At 54.9% G+C, this 22270-nt stretch overlaps 6 protein-coding genes across 6 annotated transcripts; 4 read left to right on the top strand and 2 right to left on the bottom strand.

Annotated features, from left to right (window-relative positions):
- Positions 1–30: 30 nt before the first annotated feature.
- PUNSTDRAFT_139962 (uncharacterized protein) lies at positions 31–2210 on the top strand (the record flags this gene model as incomplete). The annotated part of the gene is made up of 7 exons (XM_007378267.1): positions 31–273; positions 474–574; positions 626–644; positions 698–864; positions 920–946; positions 997–1730; positions 1783–2210. 7 exons carry the CDS (start codon positions 31–33, stop codon positions 2055–2057), a joined length of 1566 nt encoding a protein of 521 aa, XP_007378329.1. The 3' UTR covers positions 2058–2210.
- Positions 2211–2445: 235 nt separating this feature from the next.
- Positions 2446–5255, bottom strand: PUNSTDRAFT_41012 (uncharacterized protein; the record flags this gene model as incomplete). The annotated part of the gene is made up of 11 exons (XM_007378266.1): positions 2446–2637; positions 2705–2869; positions 2929–3192; positions 3332–3515; positions 3571–3688; positions 3916–4021; positions 4073–4089; positions 4179–4430; positions 4484–4513; positions 4577–4705; positions 5105–5255. The coding sequence occupies 11 exons, from the start codon at positions 5253–5255 to the stop codon at positions 2446–2448; spliced, it is 1608 nt and encodes a 535-aa protein (XP_007378328.1).
- Positions 5256–5748: 493 nt separating this feature from the next.
- Positions 5749–9152, bottom strand: PUNSTDRAFT_129095 (uncharacterized protein; the record flags this gene model as incomplete). Its single annotated transcript, XM_007378265.1, has 16 exons — positions 5749–6010; positions 6062–6101; positions 6155–6206; positions 6257–6316; positions 6379–6570; positions 6625–6648; positions 6710–6957; positions 7011–7031; positions 7084–7122; positions 7171–7254; positions 7303–7391; positions 7475–7851; positions 7903–7975; positions 8029–8082; positions 8143–8309; positions 8361–9152. The coding sequence occupies 16 exons, from the start codon at positions 9150–9152 to the stop codon at positions 5749–5751; spliced, it is 2574 nt and encodes an 857-aa protein (XP_007378327.1).
- A 581-nt stretch (positions 9153–9733) lies between these two features.
- PUNSTDRAFT_94460 (MSF1-domain-containing protein) lies at positions 9734–10709 on the top strand. The gene is made up of 3 exons (XM_007378264.1): positions 9734–9857; positions 9921–10092; positions 10148–10709. The coding sequence occupies exons 1-3, from the start codon at positions 9826–9828 to the stop codon at positions 10484–10486; spliced, it is 543 nt and encodes a 180-aa protein (XP_007378326.1). The 5' UTR covers positions 9734–9825; the 3' UTR covers positions 10487–10709.
- Positions 10710–10975: 266 nt separating this feature from the next.
- On the top strand, positions 10976–19078 carry PUNSTDRAFT_139959 (uncharacterized protein; the record flags this gene model as incomplete). The annotated part of the gene is made up of 16 exons (XM_007378263.1): positions 10976–11030; positions 11213–11589; positions 11644–11798; positions 11855–12152; positions 12209–12440; positions 12495–12583; positions 12633–14450; positions 14506–16639; positions 16693–17053; positions 17102–17369; positions 17428–17609; positions 17662–17824; positions 17881–17953; positions 18012–18364; positions 18426–18731; positions 18791–19078. The coding sequence occupies 16 exons, from the start codon at positions 10976–10978 to the stop codon at positions 18986–18988; spliced, it is 7062 nt and encodes a 2353-aa protein (XP_007378325.1). The 3' UTR covers positions 18989–19078.
- A 310-nt stretch (positions 19079–19388) lies between these two features.
- On the top strand, positions 19389–22168 carry PUNSTDRAFT_48389 (uncharacterized protein). Its single transcript, XM_007378262.1, has 7 exons — positions 19389–19667; positions 19753–20349; positions 20405–20449; positions 20496–20599; positions 20652–20727; positions 20787–21519; positions 21583–22168. Exons 1-7 carry the CDS (start codon positions 19611–19613, stop codon positions 21987–21989), a joined length of 2019 nt encoding a protein of 672 aa, XP_007378324.1. The 5' UTR covers positions 19389–19610; the 3' UTR covers positions 21990–22168.
- Positions 22169–22270: the final 102 nt, after the last annotated feature.

Here is a 22270-nt window from a genome sequence, read left to right as displayed (position 1 = left end):
ACGCTCCCTTTTCTAACTCGGACGTTGACCATGGCTGCCTCACCGCCTGCTGACCACGGCATACCCTCTGAGGGTAAATGGGCCGGGGCTGACGACCAGCATTCCTCTGATGGTCCCACTCATGCTCAGACAAACGGCAATGGCAACGACGCAACGGAGCGCCCTGCTGAATCAGAGAAGGCCGACTACTCTCGCGGCAACGGCGAAAACGAAGACCCCCCTGACGAGAAGGGTGGAAGCCCCTACAGGGAGCACGGCGACAGGCAGGCCAAGGTGCTTAGGTCTTCCTTCTTGACGACTTGCTGGTCCATTCTCTCTGTGTGTGTTACGTGGCCCTGCGATAGGCGCCACTCTCCTTCCGCTATGCTGTTTCACCTTGGCTGGTTGGGAGCTCTTGCGACCCTTTTGCTCATCTTTCTTACCTCGTTCTGCTACAATCTGGCTCAACGGCTGTTCCTTTCTTGCTCTGGTAGCCCAACAAGGTGTACATCGGAGGCTTGCCCGAACACACTCGTCGAGAAGATTTGCAGAGCTGTTTCGGCAAAATAGGAAACATCGTTAACATCGAGTTGAAGTACGTCTATTGCTTGATCGTGATGACGTGTCACTGACTCCCGGTGCTCAGAGTTGGCTATGGCTTCGTTGTACGTGGATGTCGCGCTGATGTTGGCCAGATGTCTCCTTATGTGTTATACAGGAATTCGAGACTCGCGAAGCAGCTGAGGAGAGCGTTGCCAAATATAACGAAGGCTACTTCATGGGAAACAAGATTCGTGTTGAGATTTCGCATGGAGGTCGAACTGCGAAGTACCAGAGTGAGCCGGGAGCTTGTTTCAAGTGTGGCCAGCTCGGTCACTGGGCTCGGTACGTTGCCTTAATATTCATCGTCGTCCTATTGTCTCACGGAGTCACATCATAGCGAGTGTCCCAATTCAGGCCCTCCGTCGTAAGTCGTGGCTACTTGCCTTTACTACTTGGGGTCTGACGTATATGCAGACGTCGGGGTCCACATGGTGCTGGCGGCGATCCTCCCCTCATTGATCGTATCCATCCTGCCAGAGACTATCCTCCGGCACCTCCTCCAAGAGACTACCCTCCGTACGCCAGAGATGAGTACCCCCGCTATCCCCCGAGAGATAGAGCTTTTGGTGGCTATGACTACCCGCCACCTCCTGGGAGGGACTTGCGCCGACCGCCCTCTCCACCATATCGTGGTCCTTCTCGCGACTATCCGCCGCCCCCACCAAGGGTTGGCCGTGATTACGACGATTACAGAATGAGAGGCCCGCCTCCTCCCCCTGTGCCCGTTCCTGCGGGGCGCTTTGGCCCGGGATATGTTCCTCCTCCGTTCCCCCCGGACGACTATCCTCCTCCTCGAGCAGGTTATGGTGGACCTCCTCCCGTCCGGGAACCTTATGACAGATACGACCGACGGGGTCCGCCCCCGCCGCCGGTAGATAGGTATTCCGGATATCCACCTCCCGTTAGGTCGAGGACTCCACCCGGTGTCCCGCCGCCTCGTATCAGAGACGACTTTGATAGACCTGGACCTCCTCGGTACGCGGGCTTTGGCAGCAACCTCTCGCTCATCTTGCTGAGTGTGAATATAGTGACTATCCCCCTGGAGGACCTCCGGAATTCCGCGGAAGGCCCATCACCCCGCCTCCGGCTAGATATGGGGATTATCCGCCCCCACGCACTGCGAGCCCTACGGGTAGCGCTAGATATCGGTGAGGGCAAGTTGTACTAGTCGCTTCACTATCATCTGATATGCTCTTCAAGCCGGCGCTCCCAAAGCCCGCTTCCGCGCTCCAGTTCCGGCGCAATACCCTTCGACGGTCCTTATCCCCCTCCTCCCGGCGAGCGTTTCGGTAATGGATATGCTGGTGGCCCTGGCGGACCTCCTCCAATGCCTCCTCGAGGCGGTTCTAGGGACTATCCTCCTCGCGGCGTGGGCGAACCTGGCGGCTACAGGAGACCTTGAATCATTCCTTCCTACGCTGCCACCCAAAAGGTTATTGACGCTACCCCCCGGCAGCCCCCGTTCTCTGCTCTAAGCTAGACTATATCTGCTTCGACGTAACATCTTGAGTTGTGCTCTTGCTAACTGTGCCATGGTTTTTGCTTCGTTGTGGTACCGTCTTGGACCTGGCGACCAAAACTGACATGTTGTACTGGACCTGGCCGATATCTATATAAAATGAGTGTCCTTCGACTATCCCGGATCCAACGATGGCGCGGGTCTAACTCTCAGCAAGTATGGTAGGTGATCGGTTCCTGCATCCTCTCTGGTCACTGGGTTCCCTTGTCTGGCCACCAGATTCAAGTGCAACTATCATGGCTCAATGGCGCCATTGCGGCTAAAGCTATGACTGATGCAAACGCTGACCGATGTGACCAAATCGGCTGTATCGTGGTGCTCAGGCGGTACACAATGATGCTGCTTTAGTCGTCTTCGTAGAATGCGGCCATCGCCTCCTCGCTGTCCATCTCATCCTCGAACTCCTGCCCATCATGATGATCTTGCTGCTGCTCGTACCATTCCAGGACACGCGGATGCGCCCGAACCCTGACGAACGTGGTAGATGTGTGAATGACGCTGGTCTGCTCTCCTGGTTGAATGATGTAGGAGACGTACTTGGATGGATCAAAGTTCAGGACTTGTAGTGATTGCATGCTTGTGGCTCGCGAGAGCGCGACGTACGCTGTTGTGCGCAGTATTGGTGGTCAGCCCACTTGTACTATCGCGATGTAATAGGTACTGGCCTTGGCCTTTCTCGAATGTACGGCTAAGGTTGACCTTGACCCTCTCGAGCGTTTGTCCTTGCGACTTATGCATGCTCAACGCCCATGCCAGAATCAAAGGTACCTGTACGAACGGCCGTCAGTTACATCTTCGAAGATGAAAGCGATGGGGTTGGGCCATACCTGCGTCCGAGTAGCCTCGGCCTCCCCGTGGGCATTGTTCACTGTGAAGTCCTCAGGATGGCACATCTTGGTTATGCCATTGATGAACTGCACCACGGGCCATGCGGGCCCTTGGTTGGATGGTGCAGGTACCTGAGGTGGTTGTTCGCCTTGGGGTTCGCTGTCTGGCGGGGATGCAGGTGGTGATGGCGGCGGCGGCGGTGGGTGACCAAATGCGATCACTTTCCCTACGGAGCCGTTGACGAGGACTCCTTGCTCCAGGTTCTGCGCGCTGCATCAGCACCGCGCGCGGAGGTTTAGATGGTGATCCTGACCTTGATAAGCATGACCTGAGCACCGACCTGGTTTCCGTCACTTTAGTTCTGCGATGGCGTTGACGGGTGCGTGTTTATGTGTCCCTCACCTTTAGCGTGATCTCCTCCGGGGCGACAAGCCTCTCGAGCAGCTTCTTCGTCTTGTCTATCGGGAGGCGATTGCCATTGTCGTCGTAGCCCGGTACGTCAAGGGCCTTGTATTGACGAGGATCTCCGGGCAGCTGCCGTAGCCGGGTCTGATTCGCGCTATCGACTTCTCGTCGAGTCGGGTAGCTGACGGTGGTCCGTGTTTCAGCGTTGTTGGAAGCGGAGACGAGGGCGTACTTACAGCTCCGTGGGTTCTATGCCGTCGTCGTATTTCACAGTCCTCGAGAGCTTCTTGAAGGCAGCGATTGTGGGAGGCTCTAGGCGGCCGAATCGCATGGCGTTGAGCATGTCGACGAAGTCTGAGTCGTCGTGTGGTCAGTCATCGATATGAAGGGAGTATCCGTATCGCCCTTGCCTTGCTCTTTCTGCCTAAAGACCCGCGTGAGGGTGATCGAGTGCTTCACGCACCGTGCCCACGAGTTGGCGTCAAACGCAAACTTGGGCGTTATAATGACATTTCCACGACGCTCGGGCACGGGCGGGAGCTGGCAGAAGTCTCCGCACAGAACTAGCTACAGGCGCGTACCGGCATGAGATGGCGTCCGCACGGGCTGAGTGCAGTGCTGAATGCCCCGCACCTGGATACCACCGAAAGGCTGGTCATTTCCCCGCAGTATCCTTGCGAGCTCTTCCTGAGAATAAGGTTCAGCTTGCGCAGAAGACCGCCAGCTTAGATCACTTACAAGCTTGTCGAAGAAAGCTCCGTCAATCATCGATACTGCACTCTCTCACGTCAGCACGCGGCGCCCTAGACCAGCTCGAAGGACAGAAAACTGGATCAGTCCCTACTTTCGTCGATGACGAGCGTCTCCACGTTTTGCCAGCGTTTGAGCACCTTCTCGAGCAGCGGCTGGTATCGGATCTTGCCCGCGAGACGCTCAACGCTCTCCTGCCCGAGGCCGACCCCCGCCCAGGAATGCAGAGTCGTTCCACCGATGTTGACCGCCGCGATACCCGTAGAGGCTGTCACGGCCAGCGCCGAGCTCGATACGCCGCCGCGAACCCTGATGATCTCGCGTAAAAGGACGGATTTGCCGGTGCCTGTGTGTAAAATGAGAGAGAGCTACAGTTGGTAAGGGAAACAAGACGCGTACCGGCTGAGCCTGTGAAGAAAACGCTTTCACCTGCTTAGTGAAGTCGAGTACGCCTTCAACAATATGCCTTATAAGGACAATGGGTATCCTCACCCTGTTCCACGAGCCGGAGCACCTTCTTCTGGTCGTCCGACAGGACGATATTCGGGGTTTCGGTGCTCAGACCTGAATGTGAGCCTGATGGGTGCGTAATCGAGGAAGCCACAGCCTCTGTCGGCCGATCTTTTGATATGACAGAGGGATATGTTGCACGCGCCATGTTTCTGCGGCTCGACCGGGATCTGGAGGGTCCGGAAACGTAGGTTCTGTAAGATGTACTAGATGCGTCTCCGTCGGTCATCATAGTCACATCCTCGTCGGCACCTGGTGAGGGGAACACGGCGTTAGCGTTTGTGGAGCCTCGGGTGTGAGGAACCCTCCGAGGTAGCGAAGTTACCCGCGTCGTAAGCTCCGTCGCGATTGGGGATCACACTAGTAGAAGGGTGCGGTTGGCTGAGCCACTCTTCTGCCTGGGGGCGCGTGTGGAAGCTCTTGAACTCCGAGCTGGGCCATCGAGAGGTCTGTCGCCGTACGAGCGGTATTCAGTACGATCATGGCTTCGATCTGCCGTTGTTGACGTACAGCCGCTTTGCACTGCGGATGAGGTCAACGCCAATGTAAACGACACATTTGCCCAGCAAATGAAGGAAGCGAACGTTACCTCGTCCCAGGAGAGATATATCTTTGGCCCCTCGCGGCCTTGCCGCACGGCGTAATATTTAACCTTGGGCATATCACTAGGCGGCTTCAGCCTCAGTTCAGGGAATCTCCGCCGGGATTGCGTCCGTACGAGCCTCGAGGAAGATCTGCGAATCGAGGAGGAGGGAGGAATGAGTTGGTATTTATAGCTAGCGGCAGCGCGTTAAGCGCGTAGCTGACCGCGTCACGCTGTCCTTACATCGTGTACGTGTGAGCGTGGTCAACGTGTATACAGCGTATTTGTGTATTCGCAACAGAAGATGAAGCAATAGAGAGAACTTCAAGGAGACGACTCATGGTAGCTTGAAAGTGACGCAGAGTCGGAGGGAGCGCTCCTTCACTCGATGCCAGGTGCTGTATATTTCTCTCGGACGAGCTTCTGCGTAAGGTGTTGATACCAAAGAGAACTTGCACTTCAGACATATAGTGCCACCTAGAAAACTCGATCCCGTTACTGGTGCGGTAGTGGTACATATATATGGGTGGTGATTCATCGCGAGAAGTGGGCAATGACATGCATAAATAGATTAAACCTCGCCGAGCTCGGGCTCGTTCGGCGTCGTCGACAGGACCCTGAACATCTTCGTCAGGAGACCAGCAGGTCGAAACTCGCCCAGCGCCTCCAAGAAGTGGTCGAGCAGCCAGGGTTGCGTGGTATCCCAAACGGTGAGCATACACCAGGCTATGAGCAAGAAAGATATGAAACAGAAGAGCCCAAGGGTTATCCACGTGGGAATATTAGTGCCTAGGAAGAAGAGCAAACAGCACGCCAAGGCGAAGGAGATCATGCTAAACCCCGTATGAGCATATGCAGTCCAAGGGAGAACAGCGGCAACTCACCCCCACATCATTAGGGCATATGGGAGCGAATACAAGATGGCTGGTGTCGGCTGGTAAGAACATAGATATATCAGCAATCATTCAGGAACTCACCGAGCGCCTCTATGCCATATTTCGGATGCTCTTTCGCGGCCAGAGTCAGCGCCTAAGCCATATCAGCGAAATATGGCAGAGGGAATGCGTGATCGAACTCACCGCCTCCCCCGCTGTCATGCGATGAGCCAGTCGATGATGTCTGTCCAGCATCAGACCAATCTGCGATAAGGGAGGAGATGAGGTGTGAGTCCTATGAGATTGGTAGAAGAAAGAGTACGAACGATGATGGTGCCGGTGGATGCGGCAGTAGATACATACGACGCCAGTTGGGCAGCAGAACGATTCGGGGTGGCAGCATTGAAGTCGAACGTCGATGATGTCTGAGAGTTCTCGTATGATGTTGTGTTGCCGAAGTTGAGAAAATTCGGGGCTTGATTTGTTTGGTCCACGCTCGGAATCGCCAGGAATGCGACCTGTAACAATATCCTTAGAAGCACGTCTTTCAGATTTGTGAGATGGGCGCGTACATTGACGGAAAGCAAGACTGTAGCCTGTGGTGTCAAGCAATGTAGTCAGAGTCATTTGCAGGCAATTCTCGCGTGTTTGACGAACCGGGAGGAGATATTTGTCCCATTCGCTCTGGATCTTCTCGATAAATCTCTTCCAGGCCACTTCCGCGACGATTTTGTCCACCCAGACATGTCGCAAACTTCTCATATGGATGTCGGGCGCGAAGAAGAGGAGTGGAGATAGAATCTTTATCAATAGCGTGGGAGGTTTCTTCTCTTCTTCGTGGAGACACTCCCAGCGGCTCAATCGCGCCTCTTGCTGACCATGCAAGTTGAGGAATTGAGTGTGGACTGCATGGATCGTTAGATATCAACCGCCTCACTATTAAGAAATCTGTAGTTACGCAGCAGAGACATCACTCGGCCTGGAATCGAGTGTTAGCTTAAGCGACTCTCTAATGGTAGTTTTGCGCCCACCAACAACATGAGCTGAATATCCGTTGACCTCCTTCACGTCTATCGTCACATCAAACCAAAGCCTAGTGCGCGCATAATTCGTCTTACAGTTGACATTCTTGAGCAGCTCCATGAGATGCATCACGTCCTCTATGCTGTATGAAAAGGTGGAGCTCCTTGAAGTTTTCAGGTCTGATGACGAAGTTCAGCATGAGACCACGGCAGAGAATTTGGACGTACCAACACCTCCCTGCATCATCATCCCGATCAATTCTTGCAGCAAAGATTCTGTCACCGTCCTCTTGAGAGGGAACAACTCCCAGTGTTTCCTGGATCAGATGTCAGTGTGGAGCACGAGCCTTATTCCGAGTCAGTAAGTGGTGGTGTCCGGTTCGTCACTATAGGTACGTACGGAGTGTCTGAGCGGCATGCCAGTATTGAGATTCCAGTTGGGTCTCTGACGATGTCGTCAACGTCAATCGTCCACTCAGTACCAACGATAGTCCCCGTACTGGCTTGGGATAGCTTGGTGATGCCCTTGACTTCCTTGATCGACCAATCGAAATCCATCTTGTTAAGCCAGAACAGGGTCCGTCCCTTAGGGTTTATGCAGTAGTAGTAGCATAAATGATTGTCGCCATCCAGGGGGGCAAGCTCAAGCATAATCTCCGCCTCCTCAGGGAATTGTGGGTCACTGAACGTTTTCTTGGCATACATCAAATGCGTCGCGCTGTCCTCTATCCGTCTATGCAACTCCGGGTCGTACAGGTCGACGTCCGTGACCAAGCGCTGGTGGCGAGATGCAGAAGTTACTTTAAGTCTAGATGGCCATTGACATACCCTGATTGGATCCCAAAAGTAGACACAGCCTTCAGGATGGATATAGCTGCGCCATGGATCTGGAGGACTTTGACTGAGGGGGCAATGTGTAAGTGTACGTCCCTTAGACGCATGGCATGTACATACTATCCAACGTCCAGCGTCATGGGCGAAATTTCCAACTTGGATTCATGACTAGGTCTGACGAAGAGCATGGTGAATTAGTGGATGCTCCGAAGAATCATCTGCGGCTTAGCGTACAGTATGCGATGGCGGTCGTATCTGCCCACGTAGTCGGTGTCGACAGGGAATATTCCCCAGCTCCGCAAATAATCATCGGGGTGCTCGTCCTTGAGCTGGCCCAGCTGCCCGGGCGTTGTAGGCACTTCGCGGGCTGGAACGGCCCTTACGGCTCGTGACGGAGTACGCTACGGAGGGTTAGTCGGTTACCGCTGAGCCGACGAGTCTACATGACTGACCGGTGCCGAACCGACGCCGCGCGTTCGCGACTGCGATGTGCCTGGTAGCGACATATCATAGCCTGCTAACGTCGTCTCGTCACCGCTCGGCTCATCGAGAGGGGACACATCAGGAGGAGAAGTATCATGATTCACAGCATCCGGCTCTTCGGGGGGTTGTATTGTGACAGTGACGGGATCCAAGACCGATGCCCCAGCTATATCGTGGCAAGAGCTACCAGGCGAAGAAGGCATGCCCATGGATGTCGTTGTCGGAACCACGACTCCTTCAAGGGGTACGTGAGGGCTGTGCAGATTGGGGGTTGATTGGTGCCGTCCATCGTATTGCGATCGTTGGTACGGGGTGTTGGTAGAGGGGAGATCGATGGATGAGCGAGAGACGTAGTCGTTGTTAGCGAATTTGGGGATGGCAAGCAGGCCATTAGAGACCCTGGACATTGCAACAGCATGTCGATCTGCTGATGCAGGAAGAGCCATCATGTTCACAGCAGTGTGATCGGCTTCGTTCGATATACTCCTCCGGGATAACGGGGAAGGCGAAGGTGGCATGCGGCTTGCGAGAATCATATCCTGCGGGTGGTAAGCCATACTACGTGGCGGGCTCTCTTTCTTATCGACGACCGCCCGACGGTCCCGTTCATCACCGTTCTTATAGCGCCCGAAGAGCATCGATGAAAGCTTTCGGAGAGCATCTTGCGCCTGAAGAATGTGACGAAGAGTGAATCGTCCGAAAAGTTTGCGAATTTGGCCTAGCAGTAGTCGCAGGGCATCGAACAGAGTCATGATAGACATGATGGTAGTGGAGGACACAGCTGCAAGAGCGAAGGAAGGTGGCCGCACATTTTGCGCCCCATGGCAGGCATGCAGCCTCCATAGCTCTGTAGAAGGTCGAGGCGGATGGCTGTGGAACACGATGGCATACCTCAATTGACTACGGCGCCAATGCATAAACAGCTTATCATCGATCCCACATTAGCCTCCATGACCTAGGCGTGAGCGTGTCCTCATTAGCATATATGCGGAACGCCTCCCAAAATGGCGCCGAGTCGTGTTCCCAGACCAGCGCGGTGACGCGCGGCGAGTTGCGCCAGGTATGATTGAGTACGCAGTATTGGCGTCAGCAGGCGTTGGACCGTTGACCCTTAGCGAAGAGCCGGAAGCTCATGGTAGCAAAGATAGCGATATGCATTATATCGTCGTGAAGAATGAACATTGAGGGATTGCAGAGGAAACGCAAAGCGGTGAAACGGGATAGGCTACGCCCGGCTGGAAACTTGATTGGATGGCGGGAGGTCGTGTGAACTCATCGTGGCGGTGCTCGGCAAGGGCGAAAAAGTATCACATTCCTTCCCAGCGTCACCCATCGGCCGCTCCGCAGAGTCCCGCACTCCACCTTTCCCTCAAAACCTTCCCGTTGAGATCGCCAGACCATCTTCTCTTTCGCTTTCCATACCTTACTATCAAAATGCACTATTTCTCTCAGTTGTTCAACTATGAGTGAGTCAGAGCATAGCTGTCTTGTGGGCGATGCTGTATGTGCTGACGACGGACGCTTGGTAGTCATCCATGGTCACACGTCGTGATTGGGATGTGGCACAAGTATCCCAACCCGCACTGTAGCCATGTTATCAGTGTCGACGTTGTCGACCGCTCGGTAGACCCGAACACCGGCATTATTCGGACGGAGCGCATTCTGGGATGCAAGCAGAAAGCTCCAGCATGGATATTGAAGGTGCGTCCCTCGACTCCCTCTTGTCTCCATTTCCGCTCATTCTCCGTCTGTATAGCTCTTCGGCGGTTCGGAAGACGCGTTCGTGCGGGAAATATCCCTAGTCGACCCAGCGAAGCAAGAGGTCACGGTCACCTCCATCAACATGTCGCTTTCCCAATTCGCGACGTGCAACGAGTACATCCGGTACTCTCCCGCCGGCGCTTCACGGACAGAGTTCGTGCAAAAAGCCGAGATCGAGTCGCGGATGACGAATTGGCGGATACTTGCCGACAAGGTGGAGGATTGGCTGGTGCAGCGGTTCGAACAGAACGCGCAGCTGGGCAAAATGGGCTTTAATGAGGTCTTGCGGGCATTACGGGAACAGGGCGAGCATCGGCAATTAGCCCCTGCATAGTTTCATGCGTGGGTTGTTGATCTTTGCTTTCGTTTTCCGTGTTGTGTTGTTGGCTGTCGTTTTTACTAGATACATACCCTCACGGTCTAGATGTTCTCCCAAAAGCGTATTTGCAGACGCCCTCATTTACCCTCACGACCTCTTACGTTACAACGCAATTGTATTTCCTGCATGCATACTAGACCGCTCTTTGCTTCATCCCACTTCATCGAGGAATACTACGACGGATCCAAAATCGCGGCAAAGCGGCGCATCGATCCGCGGCATGTGACTTGAGTCAATGACTCATGTCGCGGGCACCTGCGGTTTCATGTCGGTCTCGACGACGTTCCCTGTATAATCTCCAGCGATATCAGCACCTTGTACATACCCTATACGGGCGCGTCCCGTTGTATAACAGGAGATCTGCCACGATACAATCCAGTGGCAAGAATCTCGGCGAGATCGGATCCAGTTTCGGGCAAGTCATTTTGACGACCGCGGCTCTGGATGGACGAACTCGTGCACCACTGCATTCGGGAACTCTCGTTCGACGGCGACCTTGGTGCGTGCCAAGCTGCCCGCAGTTTCTCATCTTCTTGAGATCCTTCTTTTCTCCGATCTACTTTTGCCATTTTGTGGGAAGAGGGGACCTTGACGGGCGCTTAGGACATGCCGTCCTGCGTTCGAACCTCGACTGTGCAAAAAGTATCGAACCCGAAACTGAACATTGCTTTTTCTGTGCAGGCTGTGATGTATCGAGACTGTCCGAGTTCATAATCGGTTTTTACAATCACGGCGCGGAGGTGAGGCAGCAGAACGTCGACGATGCCTATCGCGCGTTCGTCTGGTCGGTCATCGTGCAGCAGCCCAATGTTCGGGTGGGCACCGTACCGGAGGGCAAATACTCCGAAGTGTATATTGCTCCGCAAACTAGCGCTAAGAGGAAGGCGAAAGAGAAGGGACAGGATCTCGAGGAACCTTCGGCGCCGACTACCCTCCAAATCGTCGATGATGCCAAGTTGAAGAGCCTCGAAGAGCTGCGGGAGCAGTATGGCGATCGGTTGCGCATTGCTGTCGACCCTGAAACTTCCTTTGTTGCCATCACCGGCTCACATATCCGCGTTGGTGCACATGTTGAAGCGAGATTGCACAGGCAAACTGAATATCCCCTTTAGCCGTCAAAATTGACGCCTATGGTGTACTCATGCCTGCAGCTAATAGCTCGCGGGCGCGAAAAGGGTGTTTCGACCATCGACCTTGGCAAGAAGACGGGTTACGACCAGAAGACCATTCACTACCTCATCAACCAACTCATCAGTCTTGACATGATGTACGCGAGTTCGTGTATATGGGCCGCATGACGTACACTGAGACCCAGAACCTTAGCCTCAAGCTGCGACAGGCTGGTCAGGCCTTGCATGTATGCGTGCTGAAGTACTTCTACGAACGGAGTTTACACTGGAAGGAGGTCCGGGAAGCGAATCTCATGGCTAAAGAGGATGCTGAGGAGGAGAAGCCAGTCGAAGGAGGCGAAGAAGGGCCGACGGCATCAGCCTCGGTCACATTCGATCCCATAGACACGCAACACCTAGCCAGCCTGCCCCTAATTCGCTCGCGAATAATCAAGCTACTCAGAGCGTCTCCGAACTTCACGCACATAGCCCGAACGGTGCTCACGAAGATCGTAAGTAGTTTGTTGTGCTTAGGGAGAACGTTGATTGACGTGGCACGTTATATCAGGGGTTTGAGAAACCAACCAAATCCGATAGACGTTTCTTTAATACACGTCTCAAGGAACTCATTGATGAGGGTCTCGTCGAGTTGGTTCAGGTTCGTGGAAACACAAAGAAGGACGAAGAGATGTGGTACAGGTGCCTTCGACTCGTACAAACTGTTGAAGACCAGTCCATGCAAGTCGACGAACCCGCCGGCGTACCCCCCCAGGCCTCGATGGGGGTGCAAGGAAACGACGGTCTGTTAGATCTCCAGATCAGCAAAAGAATGCATTTCCTCATGTTATTGATAGGAATCCATGGGCTGAAGATGAATCTCACGCTGCATAAACAGATCATGAATGTCATAGCAGAATCCGGGGTGGAGGGTATCACGCTAAGTGTTCGTCCTTGCTGGCGTCCCTCTTGGCAACAACTCATCGTGTCTGTAGGAGATCAGCGACGCCCTTGGAAACTTCGACCGCCGGACCATCGAGCTCCTACTTACGCGTCTCGAGAGCAATCCACCCCCTCCGCATCTTGGAGATCTGGGTGTCGCCCAGGCGATGGACCACGCAGGACGGGAAAGGCGTTATAAATATTTCACGGTCGCAGAGTACAACGTACTCGCCGCGAAAGAAGGCTTTTCTCCTGGCGAGAACAAGTATCACAATCGCATCGACATCGAGCATGTGATGCAGTTCGCTCCCATGGACGCCAGCCTATTCTACAACACGGAGGAGGATGTTTTGAAGCATGTGGATGCCCTCCGTCGGCCTGGAACTGATGTATTCTATACGAGTGCCGGGACGAAGAAGAAGCCCAAGAAACACAAGAATCCGATCCTACCGGACGGCACCGTAAAGAAAGGGCGTCCTCGCAAGAACCCGGACGCGCCACCAAGGAAGCGTCCCAAGGCCGAAGGTGAGCCCCCGCGTAAGCGGGGGCGCCCTCCCAAAGCGAAGCCGGAGCCAGTGGACGTGCCTGACGAAGAGACAGGGGCAGCGGAGTCGAAGACCCCAGAAGAACCAGAGGAAAGCGAAGCCCCACAAACGGCGCCTACCGAAGCAAGTTCCGTGGTTCCCCAGAAGCGTAAACGAGGTCGCCCGCCGAAACCGAAGACAACATCTGCTGTTGCTGAAGTAGACAATGGTTCATCCAATGTGCCAGGGGGCCGGTCTACGAGTGCAGCTGGTGTACAGCCTTCCCCATCTTCAGCACGTAAACGTGGACGCGCTTCGGTCCGGATGTCCGAGGTGGAGGATGCTCCGTCTGCGCAAGCCATCGACGCGGCAGATATGTCGATGACAGATCACAATTTCCTAGACCCAGCTCAACCCTCTGACCGTGCCGATGTTGTTGCTTCGATCGTGACACAAGCAGCCGATCCAGAGGTACCGCGTTCATCCCCTTCTTCACAAGTCAAAGGTGCCCGCAAAACACCTCGTAAACAGCAGGTTGACGTCGCCAGCGAAGACAGACCGTCCGTAGAGGATGACGCGGATCAAGAGCTCGGTCTGGCCGCAGAGTACGGATCCGGCAACCGCGGCAGACGATCCCAGCGAGCCAGGTTGTCCGAAGTATCGAATAACGAGCCAGGGAATGCACCGACTTCTGTGCCTGGGATTACACGTGTGGAAAACTCACAGGAGCAACGTGGTCAGGAGCCTACCGACGCTGGCGCGGAGCATAACTGCAGTCGGTTTTTGCCAGAGACTACTATGGGGGATAATCAGGTGGAGGGTCCGATACCGAAGCGACGCGGTAGGCCGAGGAAACGCAAACAGCCAGATGAAGACGAGGTCGAACCGAAGACCGTAGCGCCTGTTAATAAGCGTTCGCGCCTCTCGGATCCGACACCAGGTGAAGGCTTTATCGATGCTTCTGCTCCGGAAGGCATGGCTGGAGAAGCGCAGGTTGATCTGGAAGATGCGACACAACCGCGTCTAGAGCGGGATGGAAACCTTGCACCGGATTCTCTTCCGATGCATCCGAAAGAATCTATCGACGACCAGTCTCCCCGGAGATCACCAAGGAAGCCTCGCCCATCGGAGAAAGCCTCCGCAACAAAGGATCCTCGGCGTCCAAGGCAATCGGGCCCTACACCAGCTCAACCCGAGGGCGAACCTACCGAACATGTCTTACAGAGCGACAAACAGCCAGGACACCACGCAGTCCGTGCCGACGAGTTGCAGTACGCGGGAGTCCCACACGATGACCCAGGATCCCAAGGGGGTGTTCCGTTCCGTAGCTCCAGTTCACAGGTAGCGGTGAGCGCCGTAGATTGTACCTGATTGGGGGATATCACTCACATGAATGGAGAAGGACAATGCCTTGACAGAGCAAACAGATGTCCCGCTTGAAACGCCGGCCGCCGCGCACGACGAACAGGAACGGACATCACCGGTGCAAAACAGGGAGCACATCGCTGAGCCCATCACGGATGCCGGAAACCCCTCTCGAGAAAGCGGCGATGCCTCTATGCCTATTGCATCTTCTTCCAAGTCGCGCGTTCGTCGAAGTGGGAACCTCTCCCATCAACGCAGGGAAAATGAGTATTTGCGTGTACTCGAGCGTCTTGGCGGGATCGCGGCCGTCAACCTGAAGGTGTTCCAAGACGCGCACCTTACATTGATAGAGGAGATGCATAAAAATGGCGAACCCACCTCTGGTCCTGTCGGCATTCGTGCTGACAAGCGAACGCTGGATGCCACGTTGAACAAGATGGTCGAAGGCGGGAAGATCAAAACATTGAAGACTTCGGTGCAGATTCAGACCGGCGCAAGTCGATCTATCGTTGTCGCTTATCTACAGTCGCTATCGCAAGAGAAGGTGGCTGCTTATTTACTCCAGTTAGGTCGTAGCAGTTTCATTCCCCAGGCTCCTGTCCTGAAGAGGATCGAGGAACCTATGATATTCGCCACCGGTAGAGAATCCCGCCCAACTCCAGATCTCCCGTTGCACTTATTGCGAATGGACGACGTTGGGGATAGCAAGAATCCACGCCTATTCCACGATATGGCTAGGACAGACGAGCTATTCTCCCTCGATGATCAAACTGTTCGTGACGTACTCCTCTCGGAAAGATCGACGCTATCGCAACTCTATGGCTACATCATCGCCAAAGCGTTACGTGTCCGGGAGCTGCATATGTTGACTGTTCAAGCATTCCATGGACCTGTGCAAACCCCTCGAGTCGTATCTAACGAACAGCGGATCATCGACATTTCCCACTATCATCATGAGATTCCGGCGTCTGGTTACTTCGCGTTGGTCTCTGCCACCGAATATAGTGAAGAGCTATGCCATATACTGGGGAAACCCGAAGAACGTCTTATGCCCGTCAAGGATCTGCCAGCTACGGTCAGATCTGCACTACGCGTGGGCCAATCTCGAAGTCGTACACGCATCATGGAACTTCTTGAAGTGCTACGAGCACTGAACATTGCAACTCCTTTGACCATTTCCATATCAGAACGTCCGACCATCACTTGCGAGTGCAATCTCGACTATCCCACAACGTTCGACTTCCTTCCGCCCGGTGGTGACGCGACGCAATGTACTTTCTGGCAATTCCAGATCACCGCGCCTATCCACCTGTGGTCCATTTCAAAGGATTCCCCCCCTTTCCTTCGTGACGCCCCGGTAGTCACTCTCGAAGATTGCGCGTCATATTGGCGCGAGCTGAAGGAGGTCGCACTCAACCAAGACTACGCGAAGTCGCTAGCCTGGTCCATGACCCAAAGCAATACCGGCCCTCTCGGCGACATACGTCTGGTCGAGAAGGTCGTATGCCGCCGCGCATCCTGGAGGACAACATACTTCTTTACATGGCATCAGGAGCAGTACATGAAGAAACATGTAGAACAAACGTCGACAGGAGAAGACGAGGCGGATAACACGAGGCGTCTCCGTAGAGTGGCTTGGGTCACGGGTGCCCCGCTACAAGCGGTTCAGGAATACATGGCTCGTTTACAGCAGAAACATGAACGCGAGAAGACGAGAGCTCGCCGTCGGGCCCACCGGGAGAATAGAGAGCTCCGCGAGAAGAAGCAGGTCCTCGCGAAAGCCGAGTTGGCGCGGAAAGCTAAGGCTGCCAAAGCGCAGAGGGAGAAGGAATGGGACAGTCTAATTCAATCTGTTCATCCTCAACCTCTGCGAGGGTCCAAAGCCTCGCGCATCCGCCAAATACGATCCCGTTTTGTTGCGACGCGAGGACAAGATCTCGAGCGTTGGCGGGCTGAAATCCAGCAGACGCTGCAGGAAAATCCCTACAAGCCGGATTCCCTTTACGGGGCGACTAGACAAGCGGGTGCCCCCAGCTTCATCGTCATTGAGCCTACCAACCCACCACCACCGGTTGTGCAGAATTGGACGGAGCCCAGCATACGGCGCCTCATCGAGGACCAAGGACCTGCAGTGGCTCAACGGAATGCCAAGAACAAACAACACTCCACAGGTACGTGTCTACCTTCCCTGCTTCGGACTAGGTCGCCTTGACACCGTGCGCAGCCGCACAAAAGCCAGCCACGCGTCGCAGGTTTAACTGGACTCGAGAGTACGACGAGCTTGCCCGCGACGCTGCGGCGGTTATCAAAGCCCGATGTCGTGATGGCACGAAGCTCGAATGGGCTGCGTTGGACGCCGTCTTCCCATCTCTCAACAGGAACACCGCCCGCCAGCGCATCGTCAGCCTTACAAAGGAGGCGGCGGACGCGATGTACTTGAAGCGTCTTGAGGATGAATGGTACCGTCTTTGGACCCGGCATCGTGGGACACCTCTGCTCCCAGACGATGACCCGCGAAGTGCGTCTAACTTCGACATCGTCGCCCACATCGAGTTCCTGCGCAAATACATCGATAAGAATGCGCTGTACGTGGATTTTATTTTCTCCGTCGTTTACCGTCTGACGTTCTGTAGTCGAGTTGGATTTGTGCAGCCGGCGGAGCCCGATGCTACTCCTTTCTTGGCCACTTTGCCCAGCTCGGTCGAGGAGCTCATGCATGAATGGAACGTGGTGGAGAAGCCGCAAGACCCTACGTGGGACTTCCTGTGGAGCAATGAACTTGGCGAGGAAGGCCGGGAGAAGAGCATGCACAAAGTAGCCCTGTTCGCCGACAACCAGGATACTCCCATCGTTTCTGAGACCGTTGAAGAGAGCATTCGCGTCGCCGAAGGTGCCCTCAAGGTCAGCTTTTGTTCCAAGAGGGCGTTCTCATAGAGCTCATGGTAGCGTTTTCGTACAGATGGTGTTCGGCGCTCCGGCATCGACGTATTCCCCGCAGAAAGCATCGGAGACGCTGCGCAGCGTTGGACAGGCCGCTGTGACGACGGCCACCCACAACCTCCTAGCCCGCGGTGTTCTCACCAAGGTCAATCGCGATCCTAGCAAACCGAAGCCTGGAAGGTCTATGAGGATTTCCGACAGGTAAGTAAAAATCGAAGGCGCAACGGATCGTTCTCATGGAGTTCGTGTGCAGCAACCAGACGGCCTCAAATGGACCTATACCGATCGACACCTTCGCCGATGCCGCTGCGTTTGAGGAATCGCATGAAGATCAAGCCGGGGAACCGAGAGAATGGTCGTTGCTGGCCTCTGATGGCGATATCGCAGCGTTGATGCAGCTGGTGTCTGATAACAAGGTAAATTGGTCCTTATAATTGTTTTAGGGAAATCTTGATGATTTACGAGGAACAAGGTTGTTTTTGATGTGGATACTGCGGGACCGAGGGCTGCTCGCGCGGGATTGGACTGGAACAGTAAAAAGGCCGGTAGGTGACGTCGTTCAGATAAGGTGCAGATACCGGTGCTGATCCCCTTGGAAACTAGACGACGACGAAATCGAGACGACGATTCGTTTCTTGGTGAAAGCAGACACCGCTGCATTGCCGGAGGAAACGAGCGATGCAGAGAGCAATGCTCCGCTACCCGCCACCAACGACGTTGAGGGCCCTCCGGCGGGGGTTCAGCACGGAGCTACCATTACGAGCGAAGTTGCTTGCTGTTCACTGAAATCCGCGGTCCTACCAAGAGGATGCTTGATAGACTGCGAAGCTTGCCTTCAGAAGGAATTGGCTTCGTACCGAAAGTCCAGTGCACCGGAATCACAAGCCATCATCGAGCCTTTACTGGAACTCGTTAAGGGAGCCGGCGCCAATGGCATTTCAAAACGGCAGCTGTTGGTAAGTAGGATAAAGAACGTGACGACCCTCATCGACTCTGGCTGATATCTTGGCACCATAGGATGATCTCAAGTCACTGGACAGACTCGCGGTGTTGAAGGTGGTTCATCACCTATGCAAGTCTCCCGTTCCTCTATTATTCTGGGCCGGATATTCGGAACTGGTCCTTGTCTCCGCTCTCTTCGCAACGCCGTGGACTGTAGAAGTCAGCGCGTCTGATGGCGCTGAGGCAACGGAGGGAAAGGCGTTTGCGCGTGTTTTGCCGCGGAGATGGCTGGACCTTGGCGGTAGCGTGGTTAAAGAAGCCTGGACGGCTGCACTCCGCGCATTGGTCGGATACATCGTCTTCAGACCCGGTATCTCACAGGTCCGTAGGCGCAGCTTCGTGTCTGCACGCAGCACTGATGTTAGGGGATTGCTATACAGGCGGAACTTCGATGGCGCGTGCGATCAGTGTACGATAGGCAGGAGATCAACCAGGTGCTGTGCTTCCTCGAGGGCGAAGGTTATATCAGAAGACGGAGATGGCCAAGCTCGGCTTTCCCGGACATGAATCCTCTTGACGAGCAAGAAGAACGGACGACCTATTGGTTCCTTGGCGACAGGCATTGGTTCCACCTGTAGAACGCGTACGGATGTATTTGCACCTGCCTCAGAACTCGAATGTAGCCCTAGTATACTTATTCACTGTGCAATATCCACGCACACAACGGCACCATCAAAGACCGATGATTTCATCTAGACCCACAATGGAAAACGCCGGATTACTTGCAGATCACGGAAGGGAATACGACACCTCGGTCTGTGTCCACGGGCCATGGGGAGACCCAGAGCGCGCCGTCTGATGCATTGCAGCTATTTTTTCACTAAACGCCGCATATGCACCCTGAGAATAGCCAGCGGCGCGGAACGTTCGAACTTGGGGTGATGATGGTCACGACGCGAAGTGTCAAGGTAACATCACAGCAACTGCCGCGTCCGTACTTGGTGTCCGTCCTCTTCCTCCCCCTTCCTCCCTTGTACCTCTCCGGCTGGGCCGCCTAGGCTACTCACTCTCTTTCATTGTTCACGATCCTGGCTCCATTGCCTTTCTGTTTTTTCATTTAGTCTCTCCTAGAGAGTACTGTTGCTTTATTCAACTCGACTGTATCGCTAGTCTTTCTCTGTTCTCTGCCTCAAGGTTGCTGAGGCAATTCAGCCACAAAACCCGACAGCTCAGTCTTGAAACGGACAGCGTTCTGCTATCATGCGTGTAAAGCAGATCTGGGCTTTCCTTCCCTTGCCGGCAAAGATCAAACTCTTTGTGAGTCGGTGCATCTTGTTGGCGCGAGTGGCTGGCACTCTCGTCGACCGGTTGAGCGCATTTGCTAACACAAAGGATTCAACAGTGGTCACGTATCACCTCTTCTCGGACAACCACCTTCTATTTCATCTTCTCCGTGCTTCACTGCATCGTCCAAGTTGTTTTCCAAGTCCAAGCCTTCTCGGTCAACTCCCAAGCCGCCAGCTTCCTTTGGAACATCGTCCTTCAGGGCAATGCCGTCGCCAAGGGCTTCACCGTCCTCGGCAAGGACCTCCGGGACTGCGCCAACGTGCCGAACACCTGGAGCACTGCCAGCTGCGAGGTTGTGTGGAACGGCACCGCGCTGAACGACAACTACGGTCATAAGGCGCAAAGCTCTGCCGACCCCGTCGTACAGGCCATCTCGACAATCTTGTCGTCGTCTGCTGCCGCGAGCTCTACGGCCAGCTCTTCGGTGTTAGCGTCCGCGACGTCTTCCGTCGTGGCCCCATCATCTGCCGCCGTCACCTCATCTGCCTCTTCTCCTATTATCACGGCAGTAGCTACCGAAGCCATCAACTCCACGGCCACGTCAACTTCGGTTGCGAAAGGTACCAAGACGGTCACCGTGGTCGTAGCGGCAACCGCTGCCCCCGCCAAGACAGACGACGAGGAGGATGACGACGAGGACGAGGACCATCAGGTGAGTTCAAAGCCGTTGTCTCACAGATTCGCACACGAGCTCAGTCGCCCGCCAGCACGACAAGCGCGAGGCCTCCTTGGGTAGGATCACTGCTGTAGAGGTGAGTTCAGAGAGACATACCCCGAACGTTGCTAAACATTTCCCAGGGAAATGGCACGACAACAGTCAACATCACCGGTCTCGGATATACGAATAACGAAGTCACTCTCGACCGGGCGTGCCTCATTTCGCTCAACTGGCCTGTCACGATGTATGTACTCAGCCCTGCCTCCAAGTCTGATAGATCTAATGAATTCACCTAGCCTGCAAAACACCAAGCGTGAAGACGTCACCTTCATCGCCTTCCAGTTCTGGGTGCTCGGCATGTCCATCGTTGCTGTGCGTGACCGCTTGCATGTATTGGAAGTTATATGAAAATCGCTGATTAAACCTCACAGATACTGAACGAGTCCATCCCCCACATCGTCGCGTCCCTCCTCACGCACATCGCTGCCACCGCATGGGGCGGCTTCCAGATCGAACACACGCGCAACTTCCGCGACCAGTTTATGCGACTAACGGCAGATGGTGCCTGCAAGCCAATCCATCTCCTTCCGACCTACTGGGAGGCGCGTGGTAAAGCCGAGATCCCGAGCTTGGTGCTAAACGTCGTCGCTCTCGCGGTATCCGTCCTCCTGTCGTGGCGCCTGATCAAGTCGTTCGGATGGCAGACCTTCAAGCGCGTCGGCGCCTCCCTCACCATTAACCGCGTTTACAAATGCGTGCTCTCGCTCTCGATCGTCATCCAGCTCTCCGTATTCTTCGTCGTCGCCTCCTTGGCGCTTTGGATCGATCAGCTCCTGAACGGCGACATCGCGAAGATGGCGAGCACGAAGATCCCGTACAAGGCTATGATCATCCTCGTTGGATGCTTGCTCTTGCCGTGGCTCATGCTGGGATGGTTCTCCGTGCGACGCGAGATGCGGATTCCCATGCTCATCTTCTTGGGCATGTCGCTGCTCTACCTCGGAGGATGGGGCGCGATGTTCAAGTCGACCACGTTCCGCTGGACGTTCAAGGAGTGGCGCTTCTTCTCCATCATGGTCGCAGCATCGGCTTTCTTGGTCCTTATCAGCTTCGTTCTCGGCGTCATCTGCCGCGTGAACTTCGGGAAGGGATTGCCTCGTTATCGTGCGTACTCACGTTTGCGAATCTCGTACTATACGACTGATACCTCGTTATTATTCCTTATAGTGAACGCGCAGGAGCCCCTTCCTGGCGACGACTTCGCTACCGTCACGCCCGGCGACGTCGAGGCGGCCTACAACGAGAAGGAAGAGAAGGTCGAGTTCCCGTCGACGACCGGAGGTTCGCGCCCGATCCCGACCTTCTCCGCCGCGTTCGGCGCCGGCGCCGAGGTCCCCCCGCCCAGCCAGATGCAATTCGCGCCCCGGCATATGGGCCCGCGCTTCAACAACCCGTCCGCGGAGCCGTTCGATACGGCGTCGACCGTGGGGCGGTCGTCCGAGCCGTCGGAGTACGGGTCGAACGCGCCGCTGACCCGCCAGGTCAGCGTATCGAGCGTCGGCAGCGATCGGTCGACGAGGACGACCGACAGCCAGCGGTCGATAGGGAGCAAACAACGATGGGTGATCGAGTAGGCATGGGGAACGGTTGTCCGTGCGTGATTTGACTACCACCGGGTGGTTTTTATGCTGTAGATATTCTCATTGGACATCGGACGCAAAGCGCCCCCCTTTTGTATACGTTAAAGCTAATCCAAGGATCTTCCTGGGTGGACTGTACTCTATCTCTATCAATCAACGTGGCTTACTCCGGCACAACGTTTCCGGACGTCATTTTTATGTCGACCATGACCATGGTCCGTATATGCAGAAATGCTAGATTCGTTATGCTTGACGGAATTGAAGAATATTGAATC

Source organism: Punctularia strigosozonata, assembly GCF_000264995.1.
Source record: "Punctularia strigosozonata HHB-11173 SS5 unplaced genomic scaffold PUNSTscaffold_1, whole genome shotgun sequence".
Lineage (NCBI taxonomy): Eukaryota > Fungi > Basidiomycota > Agaricomycetes > Corticiales > Punctulariaceae > Punctularia > Punctularia strigosozonata.
This window is presented reverse-complemented; position numbering and strand designations above follow the sequence as displayed.